The sequence below is a fragment of the Rhinolophus sinicus genome, chromosome 3 (genome assembly GCF_057876585.1).
Source record: "Rhinolophus sinicus isolate RSI-liver-muscle chromosome 3, RSI-T2T, whole genome shotgun sequence".
NCBI lineage: Eukaryota > Metazoa > Chordata > Mammalia > Chiroptera > Rhinolophidae > Rhinolophus > Rhinolophus sinicus.
In genome coordinates, this window is record NC_142503.1 from 170,267,294 (window position 1) to 170,283,489 (window position 16,196).

The 16,196-nt window shown below is 36.4% G+C and overlaps 1 protein-coding gene across 6 annotated transcripts in view; it reads left to right on the top strand.

Moving 5' to 3' along the window:
- The window catches only part of SYNE2 (spectrin repeat containing nuclear envelope protein 2), a 280,114-nt gene that overhangs the window by 71,749 nt on the left and 192,169 nt on the right, over positions 1-16,196 (top strand). For all 6 annotated transcript variants that reach the window (XM_074327378.2, XM_019733404.3, XM_074327380.2 and 3 more), the window contains exons 7-11: positions 830-1,008; positions 4,237-4,433; positions 5,991-6,091; positions 7,779-7,880; positions 10,351-10,488. In XM_074327378.2, the coding sequence (XP_074183479.2) occupies positions 830-1,008; positions 4,237-4,433; positions 5,991-6,091; positions 7,779-7,880; positions 10,351-10,488 (717 nt within the window). The remainder of the gene's footprint in view (positions 1-829; positions 1,009-4,236; positions 4,434-5,990; positions 6,092-7,778; positions 7,881-10,350; positions 10,489-16,196) is intronic.

Here is a 16,196-nt window from a genome sequence, read left to right on the forward strand (position 1 = left end):
AATGTTTATTCTGCCATTTGAAGTACAATGGAGTATGCCAATGAGATGAAGTTTGTTAATTGTGGTAGTCACATCTACCATTATTGGTTGTCATGTGAATCTGTCAGTTATTGAGAGAAGTATACTTCCATGTTTATGGATTTATCATTTAAAGTTTTCCGTAGTTATTACATTGCTCTCCAAAAAAATCGGAACCAATTTTTGTGGATATATGAATATCCAGTTTCTCATACTCTTACCATCACTGGATGTTAACTTAAAAAAATTTTGCCTGTGGTATATATGAAAAACTGTCCTCTTGCTGTATATATTTAGATTGTTAGATGACTGATAAGTTTATTTTTCATATAATTAGTGGAAATTTCTTTTCTTTCCTGCAATTTATCTGTCCATGTGTTTTGATTTTTTTCTATCTGTAGATTTGTTTCTTAATGGTTTATAATCAAAGATACATTTTGATTGACCCAGTCTCTGAAGATACTCTAGACTAAGAGCTCAATTTAGTTCAGTTCAGTTCTGATTGACAGACATTGAACACCAGTAAAACACTCTGTAAGCACTTTAGGGGATGAATAGATGCTTGCCTGCAAAGTGGAACATCATGCCTGAGTGAAGGCAAAGAATGACCCATGTCCACTGATAGAAAAGTAGGTTAGCCCCAAATGACAGATGCTGTTACTGAAGGATTTGTCTACTGCTCATTTTACCACAAGTCAACTGTCACTGTTACATGATGCTTCTTAGGTCTCGTTTGGGCTGAAGACCATAAATTTGCTTCAATGTTGCTGACTTATGATTCTGTATATGTTAACTATTGTGTCTTCCTTAGATTGAGGAACTTGCCCGGACTCTTTCTTGTAATTACAATCCACCTTCCCTGGACGATGTGAGTGTGATCAAGTCATCTCCTACCTCAAGTCCAGCTAAGAAATGCTCCAAAGCTCAAAAGAGATGGCAGATGTCTGCAAAAAAGGTTCTTCTCTTGTGGGCTCAGGAGCAATGTGCCACGTGAGTAGTTTGCTATGATCAGAGAAGACACACATGGCATCCACCACATAACCTTTCTGACCTCTATGGTAGGTCCTAAAATCAGGCCAACTGGGTATAACACCTACCTGAACAGTTCCCTCTCATACAGAGAGAATGCTCACTATCCCCCTTCCTGTCATAGTGAATCTTCCAAATGTAGAAGTTCATGAGCTCAGCCACTCTTGTTTTGAAGACCAGAAGGTGGATTCACCTGGGTGACTTACCTCAATCTTCCTTGAATGTGTAGGAGGCCAATTACTGTGTGCAAATAAAGTGGTCTTTCAATATCCTTTTTTTCAGACACAATTCCCCTGTGCATCCAGAAGGTGCATTTAGATTCAAAAAGTTTTACCTCTCTGGGAGCTATTTAAAAGTCAGAACTATGTCTTAATTGACTATGTAATCCCCAGAGCTAAGCATAATGTGAGTTCACGGTAGGTGCTCCATAAATGTGTGTTGAGTGGATGAATGAATGAATAAGTTAATAAGTAACCAATTCATAAAATTATCTCCAGGAGCTGTATATGATTAGATTAAAAGACCACCTCCCCATTATTTAGAACCTCAGAGCTCAGTTAGGAAACAAAGAGACAAGTGAGCATGCGTTTTACAAAGTGGGGATGCTGAAGGGAAGTTAGCGCTCAAACAAAGAAAAGTTTTCTGTTCTTGGGAGACATTTACTTTTTCATTTTCACCAACTCCTGGGATGCCATTTAGGAGAAATAAATAATTATTAGGCATCTTTATATGCCAGGTACTGTGTGTGGGGTGAGTATACCAGGATGGACAAGGAAAACAAAGCACTTGCTCTCAAGGCGCTTGCACCCTCGTCAGGGAAACAGATGAATCAATATAATTACCGTTGGCAATAAGGTTAGGGCAGACCTATGATGACTGAGAATGTTAAGGGTAGGAAGAGCGTTGTCTTTATCTTATGTGGCCATGGAGCACCTTTCTGAGGAGGAGACCTTTGATCTGGGACTTGCAGGAGAAGGCTTCATGTATATGAAGATCTGGGATAAAGAGTTTCCAAGCAGAAGGATTCCATTAAGAAACAGGAATGAGGGCAGTGTGGCTTCCGCATTGTAAGGGAGAGATATAAAGGGATGAGAGGTAGGCGGGAGCAAAATCTTGTAAGGCTTTGTGGGCCCAAATGAGAGACGTTATTCTAAATACAATGACAAGCTGCGATGGGCTTTTTTTCAAATAATTTTTTTTATCATAAAATACACATAAGATTTGCCAATTTAACCATTTTTATGTGTACTGTTTAGTAGCATATGGTGCATTCACATTGTTTTGCAGCCATGACTACTATCTATGTCCAGAACTTTAATTTTAATCTTGCAAAACTAAAACTCCGTAACTGGTAAACAACTTCCTCATTCCTCCCTCAGCCCCTGGTAACTAGGGGTCTATTTTCATTATGAATTTCCCTATTCAAAGTATCTTAAATGAGTAGAACCATGAAGTATTTGTCCTTTTGTGACTGGATTATTTCACTCAGCACAATATCTTCAAGGTTCTTTCATGTTGTAGCATGTGTCAGAATGTTGTTCCTTTTTAGGGCTGAATAATATATCATTGCATGTATATACGAGGTGAGCAATATGGTGAATGTCTAAATTAAAAGTTTATTACAGTAAAAGACACATTGCCATTAATCCCCCTCAAAATACTCCCGCTTGCTTCAAACACAGTTATCCCATCATTCTTGCCACTTTCTGAAGCAGTTCTGGAAGTCCTTTTTCGTGAGTGTCTTTAGTTGCGCTGTCATGGCTTTCTCAATATCCTGAATCATTTTGACTTTGGGGAAGAGCCAGAAATCACACAGTGCCAGATCCGGTGAATAAGGTGGATGAGGACACACCAAAATGTTTTTATTTGACAGAAATTGCCATACACCAGAAGCGATGTGTGGCAAGAAACGTTGTCATGATGGAGGATGATTTATGGCACACTTTAAAACACACCTTCTTCTATGTAATTTTACTAACAATTGTCACCCCAATAAATTTATAAAATAAATTTAAAAAAAAACAACAAAAAACATTTCACACAAAATAAAAAAAATAAAACACACCTTCTTTCAACTGTAGCTCACCCCCGACTGACTGCACCAAACAAGTTGAAACTTTCACACAGTGTTACTTAGATTCGATGTGCCACTTCCCATGTTTAAGATCCCTGATTTTCCATAGGATGGCACTTGGCAGCAGCATTCACTGTATTTTGTGATCACAAGAGAAAGGCTCTGTGTCACACATCACTTCTGGTACAGCAATTTCTGTCAAATAAAAACATTACAGTGTGTCCTCATCCACATTATTCACTGGATCTGGCACTGTGTGATTTCCGGCTCTTTCCCAAAGTCAAAATGACCATAAAAGGTAAACGTTTTGAATCAATTCAGGACATCGAGGAAGCCACAACAGCACAACTAAAGACACTCGCAAATGAGGACTTCCAGGACTGCTTCACAAAGTGGCAAGAATGATAGGATAAGTGTGTTTGAAGCAAGGGGGCATATTTTGAGGGGCATTGGTGGCAATGTGTTTTTTACTGTATTAATTTTTTTTTATTTAAACATTCATAGTATTTTGTGGTCACACCTCGTAACATAGTTTGTTTAGCCATTCATCTGTGATGTATTGTTTTAAGCATAGGAGTGATAAGGTCTATTTATCCAGTGAGCTACTGGCCATTGATTTGGCACAGTATGTCATTTACTTTGTTTCAGTGAGAAAGAAAATTGTTTCTTCTAGTGAAAGGAACTTACCTATATGTCTAAAGTCAGTCTTGAGCCAACAGATTATTGAATGAATAGCATTAAACTTGTGTGAATATCATTGTCACTTGGAGGGCTTTTAAAGATACAGATTTCAGGCTCATCTCCGAATTTGATTCAGGAGGTCTGGGGAGAGGTTTGAGGATTTTCGTTTCTAGTGTTTGCAGCCCAGGTGAATGCTGATGCTGCTGATCCAGGGGCCACACTTTGAGAACCAATGTTCTGTAGTGTTGCGAGCCTCATCAAACTTGGCATTTTACTTGAATTTGACCACACGATTAAAATAAAATATTGCCCTAGAGTGATTTATGATTTATTTGATTCACTCAAATTTGTTTTAATTACCGTTAAAGGTAGTGGGGGTGCTTTGATATATTCTTTTAAATAGTATTTATCATGTATTTGTCCTCTTGTGATAGGTATGAGTCTGTCAGTGTGACAGATTTTAAGTCGAGCTGGAGAAATGGGATGGCTTTTTTGGCTGTCATTCATGCCTTGCGACCAGACCTAATTGACATGAAGAGTGTGAAGCATAGATCCAACAAAGACAATCTGAAAGAGGCCTTCAGAATTGCAGAACGAGAATTGCAAATCCCCAAATTGCTGGAACCAGAAGGTAAAGAAGTTTCTTTCTTTTTAAAGCAATGTCCAGGGTGAAGTTGATTTGAAAATAGTATCCATATATAAGCAAACGTGACAGCACTATATTTTAGTCCTGGAGGGTTTAACTTAAACCCTCATTAAATTTCATGAAATTAAGAATTTCTACTTTATTAGTTAACCTCAGTTATACTGTACTCTTGGGAAGGAAGTCTCTATCACCTTCTTTGAGGTCGGGTTATCTAGTACATAAGTTATTTAGAATTCTTCTGCACAAGAGATTTGTGTATTCTCCCTCTTTTATTTACTTATCCAACCATTTATTTATATCAGTATGGACTCATGGATGTTTTAGTTTATACTTTGGATTGTATCAATACTACTTTATTGCCCAATTAGAAAAAAAATTTAAAGCCAAAGTTTTGGCCATTGGGAGTTCTTTCTGTTGACTCCTATGCTCCTTTGGCATATCCCCAGCAATGTGGGGTTTGCTTGTCTGTTTTTGGGCACCTACTTACTTTTTGGCACTATAAGATTATGCATGTTCATCTTGTGTGTTTCCTCCCCAAGTCTGGATTCAGCTGTTTCTCCAGTGAGCCTTGGTTCCTTTTATTGGAGAATGGCATTAGAAACCAAGATATGGGGGTGAGGTTTGTTCATTGCTATGGGTACTTAGCCTTTTTGGACCTCAGTTGTTTTCATGAGTGAATTACTGAGCTGTACAGTAGCCCCTGATTGTGATGTGACCTGCGCTTATTGGCTGTCTGTAATTATTTGTTGAGTTATTTGTTGAATTAGTAAATAAACACACAATATTTTTTTTTTTTTTCAATAATCTTCTTTGGTTGTTTTGGGAACATACCAAGAGACATCCCAAAATTATGTGTTCATTTTGTCTGTGGTATATTGCAATCCCTTTTTTTGTGATTTGTGATCTACCTAATTTATTATATGTCTAGAGAAGTTCTGGGTTTAAGGAATTTGTAGTGTTTTTGTAAACTGTTTAATTTGGCATTTTCCAAATGTATTTCACCATGGACTCTGTTAATGCAGCACAAAACTTGGCTGAAAGAAGGCTCTCAGTGCTTATATTTGTTCCATGAATGAATGAATAAAATCTTGTGGATGTCTTAGTCAACTCTTTCATACAATGTATATTTTTGGAAGTGCTTTACTGCACACATGCTGAGACCAGTGTGCCAGGAAAGGATGCCAGTTGCTGTATGTTCCTGCACTCCTGGAGGAGTTTCTGTACCGTGTCTCTAGAAGGAAGAAGGCTTATGTTCTCCTTATCACCCTCCCTTACTGCTTATGCCCTCATACATACAACATGCACAGTGGAACTGAGGCTTTGCATGTCCTTCTGCCAGGATTCATCCTAGCTCTGTGTGACTCTAGATCTAAGCTCTTAGCCACTGCACAGTCTTGGGAGCCAGGACAAGCAACCAGAGATTGTATGGCTGGTTGACTTCTTTGATTCATTTCAAGGCTGTCTTATGGCTCAGCCTGTTCTTGAGTATTAATTACAGTAAATCACGTCTGTAGCTAAGTGATAGTGTGGCATATCTTGCAGATGTGGATGTTGTTGATCCTGATGAAAAGTCAATCATGACCTATGTGGCACAATTTCTGCAGTATTCAAAGGCTGTACCTGGGACGAGAGAGAAAGCTCAGGTATGTCTTTCTTAAGCTCATTTTTGTCGTACTCTATTAATGGTTTAATTTTTAAAATTGAGGTACAATTTGCATGCAGAACTTAAATGTGCAGTTCTATGAGTTTTGAAAACTGCATACACCCACGTAAACCATAGTCTAATCACCATGTAACACATTTCTATTACCTAGAATGTTCTGTTGTGCCTCTTTGCTGTCTGGACTCCCTACCTTAGGCAACCAGTATTCCAATTTCTTTCACTGTAGATTAGTTTTGCCTGTTCTTTTTTTAAGCTAAAAGTGGTAATTTATTAAATTTTTCTGAATTATCTAAAACAACTTTTAGATAGGCATTACATAGGACAAATTAAGTTAGGCTTTTAAAAAATTCTAGGGCTATCACATTTTTGTCTATTATAATTTTTAACAGCTTTATTGAGATACAATTTACATACCATAAAATTAAACCATGTAAAATGTACAGTTCAATGATTTTTAATACATTTACGTAGTTATACAACCATCACAACAATCTAATTTTATCATATTTCCATTTTACCTGTTATCCTCATGCAAACGGAACCATATAATTTATATAAATGGAAGCATTGTGTTTTACTCTTAACTCTTGTTTGTTGAAATACTCTTGAGTTACCATTTGATTGCTATTTGATTATTCAATTTTTCCTTTGACTTTTAGTCAATTACATAAAATATTGTGGGTGGAAATTTCATAAAAATCACTGAGCTAAAAATAAACCCTTCTGCTTCTATGAAGATAAATGAGTGCTATGAATTTGTAAAGTGTTTTTGAATACTATTTTATAATTTATTTAAACTACTTTCTCAGACATGTTTACAAGTAGTCATGTTATAACATTTTATTTGACAAATTTAGGCCTATGTTTTTCCAACTGTTTGAGGCACCAAGCCAGCTTGTTGCTGACTCTGGAAGAGAGACTCAAGCTGAGACTCAGGCTTATAATTCAGTTCACTTATTTCTGACCTGCTGAGGAGCTACTCTTTTCCAATTAATTTTCGTGTTATAAATTAAAATAAAAAATTCAACCATCCATGAAATCAGATGCAAAAATATATAGAAAACACTCTTGCTTAATGGAAAACAAAAGCAAATGAAGATTAAAGGAGAGTGGAAATCAGATGTAACTTCTTTTGTTTTATCCTGCTGCAGTAAAATTTGCTTCCAAATGTAGGCAAGCTTACCACCTAAGCCAGATTTTAAAGAAAAAAAATTGTTCCTCACTTCTATATGATAGCATGAGCAAAATCTTCAGTAGTATCATTTTTCGGATCTCTAAAATATTCAAGATATTTTTGATGCCAGTGTATTTAGTGGATGTGAACGTCTCTTGAATTAAGCAATATTTATTTAGATTTGTTGGAAAGCAGTTTTTTGAAATGCCTACTGTCAATAAATAATTTAGAATAATATTCTCTAAAATTGAAGAGTAATAGAAATGAATAAGCCAAAAAAAATGGGGCCTTGTTTGCCCTGTTTCTTTAGCACATTGACTTCAGATGCTAGTTTCAATCCCAAAATTCCTCTTTGGCACAGTGAGTCATTGGGTGTGTAATGATTGCATTATTTCATTGATGTTTGCATTTGTTAATTTTATTGTTTAAAAAAATCACTAAGTCTGTTTATGATAGTTTTCAATGCGTGTATGTATGTGTGTGTGAATTACAGGGCAAGATGAAAGATGCTATGGTCTGGTTAACTCTACAAGAGAAAAAACTACAGAAGATGTTAAAGGATTCAGAAAATGAGACCTACTGTAAAAAGTTTGAAGTAAGTATGACTTTTAAAAAAATACATTAATTCATTTAATTCTCCCCAGGATGTAGGACTATTATTAACCCCATGTATGACTTTAAAGAGCAATTTATTTGTAGCTTACTCTTAGGGAAGAGTGGATGTGTTTAGCAAAAATATTTCAGAGTCAATTATTTAAACACGAAATGAACAAGTTTTAAGGCTGAATTCTAGGACTTCCAAATTTTAATGTGCACATGAATTACCTGGGTGATCTTGTTAAAATGCAGATTCCAATTCAACAGGTCTGGGGGTGGGGCTGAGATTCTATTTCCACCAAGCTCCCAGGTGGTGCACATGCTGCTGGTTCTGAGAGTACTTTAAGTTGCAAGGTTTGAGAGCGAGGATTGACAAACTGGTTGGTGGGCCCTACCACCTGTTTCTGCAATTACAGTTTTACGGGAATAGAGCTGTGCCCACTCAAGTATTGTCTGGCTGCTTTCACACTACAGTGCCAGAGTTGAACAGTTGCAACCAAGACGATATGGCCCACAAAACCTGAGCTATTTACGATCTTGCCTCTACAGTAAAAGTTTACTCATCCCTAGTGAAGAGCAGAACATACATGCTTTTCAGAATGAACATTGAATTTTAAACAATCAAGAAATCAGGAATGGGGCCCTTCCAGGATCACAGTAAAGGCTTCAAGGAGTCCTTTGGGGAATAATGACAGTTGTTATTGTCACCACATTTGAACATTTGCTGTGCACCAGGCATTTTGCTGACAAGCATTTTACATCTTGCTGAGTATGGTATTGTTATTCCAGTTTTACAGATGAAGTCAACGCGATTTAGAAGGACTCAGTAATTTATCTAAAGTTACATAGCTATTGAAAGGTAGAGGGTGGGATTTGAATAGAAGTCTAACTTCAAAGCCGTTAGCTCTCTTTATATCCCGATGCTTCTCCATGGTAAGCAGTTACTCCCTGTACCATCTTGAAAGAGACTAGCAGGAGCCAAAGAGAAGATTCTATAGTCCTGTTTCTTAGAACCCCCTGTTTGTGTAACTCTGTGCTCCCTACCATCTCCACCCTGAGTTACTTGGAGATACTCTCTTGTGCCTACATAGCACTTAGCCTCCATTTCCCTGTCTGTTGAGTGAGGGAGTTGGATGAATCCAGCCTTTCCAACACTAACATTCAGCAGATTGTGTGACTTGCCCACCACACCATCCTTTTTGGTTTAGAGCCATTGCGGAAGGAAGGGATCAGACATTCTCATCTTCCTTCCATCTGAACTGCATAGACTGCTTGTGTTTCTTCCTTCTTCACTCTGGCCTGATGAGGTTTTCATTGACAAGATGCTCTGTCCATTGGAAGTGCCTTGCTCTCACAGATGTCTTCCATTTAGTAATGTACCACAGACTCAGGTTTCTTAATTAAAAAGCTTTATGAAGTTAATAATTATCAGAAAGAATTAAAATAATTATCCTTCAGTTTGCTCAAAAATTTTAATTAAAAATGCTACCAATGATAATAATATTTTCAATAATTTTATGGGACTGACGACGCTTATGTATACACCAGTATTTCACACAGATATGAACCGAGAAAAAGTTATTTATTTTTTCTTTATTGGGGAAGGGGAACAGTGTGTATTTCCAGGACTTTATTGGGGAATAGTGTGTTTCTCCCTGGACCCATCAGCTCCAAGTCAAGTTGTTGTCCTTCAATCTTAGTTGTGGAGGGCGCAGTTCAGCTTCAAGTCCAGTTGCCGTTTGCAATCTAGTTGCAGACCCCATGCGGGAGTTGAACTGGCAATCTTGTTGTTACAAGCTTGTGCCCTAACCAACTGAGCCATAGGGCCAACCACCAGGAGCTCAGTGGCAGCTCAGCTCAAGTTGTTGTCTTCAATCTAGTTGCAGAGGGCACAGCTCACTCGCCCATGTGGGAATCAAACCGGCAACCTTATTGCTCAGAGCTTGTGCTCTAACCAACTTAGCCAACCAGGTGTTAACCAACCAGGTGTTAACCAACGAGGTGTTTTCTAAAGTCTGTATAAAGTGACTTGAGAAGAATTGGATCAAGCTCAGTTAATCAAAGATATCTCAAAAACCATCTACACATGGTGACTGCTGTCATATAATTCTCACTTCCCCCTATTTTTATTTTGTTTTGAACATGTATTTGGGGAGGAAAAACTCGCATTTTCCATATGACATCATGACTAGTCCTCTGACCTGAGTTACTTTGCCACTGCATTCCAATAGAAATCTAACCAGTACGGACACGAGACACAGCCTGCGACCTATGTCACTATGACAGCACCCAGGTTATCAGGGTGCACTGAAGGAAAAAACTGGATCAGTGAGAGGATCCTAAATTTAGGGAATTTTACCTTTAAGTAAAAATTTCAATATAGCCTATAGCTATAGACTTAAAATTACAGACTACGTTTGTAAACTGACTTAAACATTTCAGTCTTTAAAATATTCTTCTAATTGTAGAGCCTGCTATCCTTTTTGGAGTCATTCAATGAAGAAAAAAAATCGTTTTTGGACATCCTGTTGGTAAAAGGGAATCTGGATGAACTGAATGAAGATCAGTTACAGTTGCGAAAAGCCTGGGATGGCCTCAACTACCAGGTGACTGTGTTATATTGATTAGAACATTTTCACAGGGCTACTTTGTTTCTTGGAAGATAACTTGATAATTTTCCATGAGGAATTCTGTAAAAGACAGAATAGATGCTTCAACAGAAAGTTGGGAGAGTGTTCTTCCATTTTCTCCACGGTCTCATTTGGGTAGTGGTTCATATTTAAATAGGAATTTATAGCATTCTTCTTAGAGAAAATGTATGCTTATCCCAAGTTTTTGTATTTGCCATCAATTCTTTGGTTTGCCTCAGTACATTATCCATATTCTGATTGATCTGCAGCCTCCTCTCTACCATGGACCAGTGTCATATGTTATTATCAGTAGATGCTCAAAGGGGGTAGGGACAAACCCAGAGAGAATGTGTAAGGATGGATGTATGTCTGAATATATCTGTATGATTTCAGTCATTTAAAATTTATTGAGGCTTATGTTATGGCCCAGGATATGGGGTATATTGGTGTACATATTATTTGTTCTTGAAAAGAACATGTATTCTGTAGTTTTTGGAGATAGTATTCTATAAATATCAGTTAAAACAAGGTGGTTGATAGTGTTCAGATTACCTATGTCTTGATTGACATTTTGTCCAGTTGTTCTATCAATTGCTGAGAGAGGGCTGTTAAAATCTGTAGAATCCTTCCTTTAATTCTGTCAAATTTTGCTTCATCTCGTTTAAAACTTTGTTATTAGGTATGTACATTGATGATTGTTATATTTCCTGATGAATTGACACTTTTACCATTATGAAATATTCCTGTCTCTGGCAATATCTTTTTTTATTTCTAATATATCAATATGATATCATATTGAAATGATACATCATTCCAATTTTCTTATGCTAACTGTTTGTATGACACAACATTTCCTTCATTTACTTTCAACCTATTGGAGTCTATATTTAAAGTGCATTCTTATAGGCAGGATATAGTTGGATTTTGCTTTCTTTATCACTCTGACAATCTCTGCCTTTTAACTGGAGTGTTTAGTCAGTTAATAGTTAATGTAATTATTGTTAGGGTTCAATTTAGGTTACCATTTTACTTTTCTTTTGGTTTATTTCCTCTGTTTTTTGTATCTATTCTTCCTGCCTAATTTTCAATTATGTTAATATTTTTAGAGTTCCATTGTAATTTATCTATGGGCTTTTGGGTCTGTCTCTTTCTATCATATGTTTAGTGGGATTTCAATATTCATTCTAAAATTTTCAGTCTACTTAGAGTTATACATTTCTAAGTTATTCTATAACTTCCTGCAACATGTAGAAATTTGCAATTAAATTGATTCATTTTTTTCTTATCCTTTATGCTATAGTTGCTTTATATATAAATATATGTGATACAAAAATGTTTTAAAGTCCCCAAGACCTCTTGGCCATGGATGGGAATGGGTCCATGCCATCTGTGGCAGCATGGATGGACCTGGAGGATATTGTGTTAAGTGAAGTATATCAGGGAAAGACAGATATAATGTGATTTCGCTTATATGTGGACTCTAAAGAACAAAATAAACAAACAAAACAAAAACAAACTCATAGATACAGAGAACATTTTGATAGTTGCCAGATGAGAGGGGGTTGGGGGTGAGAAAGAAAGGGGAAGGGATTAAGAAGTACAAATTGGTTGTTACACAGTAGTCATGGGGATGTAGGGTGTAGCATAAGAAATATAGTCAGTATTATAATAATGGTGTATGGTATTGGATGGGTACTAGATTTATTGGGGTGATAAGTGGGAGGGGGGTTTGAGGGTAGAGTGAAAAAGGTGAAAGGATTAAGTACAGTACTAGACTAGTCAGGAGGATCACTTCGTAAATTATATAAATGTCTAAACACCATGCAACATACCTGAAATTAATATAAAATAATATTGAATGTCAAAATAGATAAAGTGTAAAAAAATGTATTAGAAAAAAATTACGTACCCAAGACCAAATAAATAAATAAATTCCCAAGACCATGTTATATATTTTTGATCAAAACAGTCATATTTTAAAGAAATTAAATGGAAAACTTAGCCTTTTATATTTATCTAGATATTTACCATTTCCAGTGTTCTTCATTTCTTCCTAGAGATTTGAGTTTTCATCTGAACTTATTTCTCTTCAGCCTGAGAAACTTCCTTTAACTTATAATGCAGGTCTGTGGGTGACAAATTCTTGGTTTTCTTTGATGTCTTAAAGTCTTTATTTTGTTTTCATTCTTTTTCTTTTTTTTTTTTTAACACCTTTATGCCGTACAGTTACATACCATAGAATTCACTCATTTTAAATGTGGATAATTAAATGATTTTTAGTGAATTTACAGAGTTGCAACAGAGATTACATCATCTGCAAGCAAAAAATACTTTTTGGTCCTAGGAAAGTTTGCCAATTCCTGCTTGTCTTTTGGCCATCAGTAGCCACAGCCTGTTTTAGAATACATTTTTTCATATCATTTATGAAGTGTGTTAAATAGTAATCTAGTGGCTCAAAAGAGCCATCCTTTTAGGTTACCTAATTTTGGAGAACTATTGCAGCTCTAGAAATCTTCCCATCAGTTGGCTTATTGCATCCTCAGCTTGTGTTCTGATCACAGTTTTGACAGAGCCCCCTGTGAACGTCAGGGGCTCTCTGTTACCAATCCTGGACAAAATGAAAGGAGGGGAAGAGATATTGTTCATGTAGTTCAGGCTGTTCTAGGCCACAGAAACATAGCCTACTTTTCTGAATATGATTTGGAAAAATTACCCAAACTAATAATAAACACCGTAAAAAGAACTATTTTGCAAGATTAAGTGCTGCAAATTGATAGAAACTTGAAAATCCATTCCTTAGTTAGATAGAATGCAGTTCATTTTCTTGGTGTGGCAAAATGAGACATATTCATTTTAAAGTTATTAGGTGTACAAAAAGTCAACACCATCTAGACAGTTTCTGGTTCAATTGTTTGAGAACACAGGTATCTCAAAGCATCATAGTAGATGGTTTCATTCTAAGCCTGCTATAGAAAATAGCAACATTATGTTATTTTGACTGACAACATCTTATATAAATTTTCAGCCAAATTCAAAAGTAATTTCCAATAGTGAGAAAGAAAGTGTGGAACCAGTCACCCATTTAAGTGAGGCGAGGAATGAAAGGTAATCACTACCTTCTACCTTTCTTTCCTCTTCTGACTGCTACATAGAGGACAGCCTTGAGTCAGAAAGCACACATGTGGTTTCATTCCAAGTATATACAGCTTTCTATTAGCTGTGAAAAGAATAACAGTTGAATTAGCAGTACTATTCTTAGCCTCTCTTTAACTCAATCATTTATCAATTTTCTAGTTTATTTTTATTTTGGGGCAGATGCACAAATAGTTCAGATATAATAAAAGCACACGCTCGTTGTTTATATTCAAAACTTGTAATAATGAAAACTTTTTTTCATTTTTCTAAATGGAGGCTTAATGGTATATAGTTAATGATTTAAGATTGTGGGGTTCTCTTTTGCCTTTTGAGAAAATAAACTTGCAAGGCAATTAAAGCAAAACAAAATACTGCATGGTACCACTTATACGCAGAACCTTAAAAAAAAAGTCAAACTCAGAAACAGGAGAAAAGTGGTTGTCAGAGGCTGGGGGCTATGGGAAATAGGGAGAGGTTAGTAAAAAGGTACAAACTTTCAGATGTAAGATGAATAAGCTGAGGATCCAATACACAACATGGTGACTATAGTTGATAATACTGTATTATATCATTGAACTTTGCTAAGAGAGCAGAACTTATGTGATCTCACCAAAAAGAAAAAAAAAAGATAAATGTGACGTGATGGATGTGTTAATGACCTAGATGGTGGGAATCCTTTCATAATGTATACATATATCAAATCACCACACTGTGCACTTTACACATCTTACAATTTTGTCAGTTATACCTCAAAAAAGCTGAAAAGGCAAAATGCAAAAACTGTAATATTTAATGCTTCTATTTTATCAGTAGTTCCATTTGACTGCCTTAAAGGAGCCTAGCTTAAGTACTCGTTTAACACCTTTAGACTTGGGTTGTTGTTTAGATGTGTTTTTTTTTTTTAATATTTGCCTTGCATGTAGGGGGGGACACAGTAAATGTTTTTGAATGAATTAATGATGACTCAAATAACCCATATAATATACAAACTTAGCCTATTCTTTCCTCTATTTACAAAGAATTCAATTCTAAGAATAGTAACAGTTCATTTAGAAGAACTACCGTGTTTCCCTGAAAATAAGACCTAGCCAGACAATCAACTCGAATACGTCTTTTGGAGCAAAAATTAATATAAGACCCAGTATATTATATTATATTATATTATATTATATTATATTATATTATATTATATTATATTATGCCCAGTCTTATAGTAAAGTAAGACTGGGTCTTATATTAATTTTTGCTCCAAAAGACTCATTAGAGCTGATTGTCTGGTTAGGTCTTATTTTTGGGGAAACAAGGTAAACTGGAAAGAGAAAATACAGACTTAATACTCATACTGTCATTAGAGGAAGTCATTTGTGTGAAACACATTTTGATTTGTGCTTGATCTTCATAGGGGTGTGTTTGAAATGAGAATAGCAAAAACACCATAAAAGAGCCATGTGAGTTCAGATAAAAAGCCACATTTTTAATGGGGTCATCAGGAAAGGAAGTGGCCTTGGAGCTGAATTTTGATTGTGCTTAAGAATTCTGATAATCACTGTGGAGTTTGTGTTCTTAAGTTTTTTCCTGGCCCCTCTCCCTGGCTCTGTTATATCACTGACCAAACTTAACTATAAGAGTGTACTTGTCTGCTTCTCTGTCTGGGTGGTTCAGGCAAAAGCTGTAACTTTTATTTATTTGGTTGACCCTCAGATGTAGAGGATTGTGTTAAACTTACTCTTTCCTTCATGGCATGTGGGTCTGGGCAAGGCCCTACTCTTATTTTTATTCACTTGTTTAATTGTGTTTATTTCCTTTTATAGCCATACCTTCCTTCCCTTCCCCTTTCTTCTTAGGCCACCATTGTGATGTGCTTAATGTATATCTTTATATGTTTTTGCAAACTATATATTTATGTGTCCATGTATTTTTAAGTTGTGTAAATTGATGTTGTCTGTTACTCTGTTTCTTACTTTGATTTTTTGAGCACGTGTATTTAAGGTGCTTCCATGTTGCCATGTGTGTGTATCTAATTTGCATCTAGCTGTTGCACAGTATTCTGTAGTGTGTGACTACCACGTCTCCACTCCAGAGCCTTTTAGATATCTGTATCCCTAACTATTAGCACAGTAGGTAAATGTTTGCTGAATGAATGACTTAATAAATGAATGAGTTTAACAGTGCTTAGCAAGGGGAAAATCCAGGTAGAAAGGTTAGCGAGAGTGAGACCTGGGGGTGCAGTCAGTGTTTGGGGAATTAGTAGTTGGCATTTGTGTGACTTGTGTGCATGTAGGGAGTGATGGGAAGGCTGGGGAAGAAGGTTGCCTGCATTGTGGGGGGCTTTGGTGAAGGAGAGAGATTCAGGTGATATGATGGAGCTAGGTAATGCGAATATACGATTAGGGCTAGTGAGGAAAATAATCTTTACATCTGTGTGCAGGGTGTAGTTGTAATGTCGGAGAAGACAGGGCATACAACATTTCAAACCGTGGTCACTAGGTATAGTCGTCTACCCCTGCTTTGAGGGGTGCTTTAAATATTTCTAATTTCCTTCTCATAAC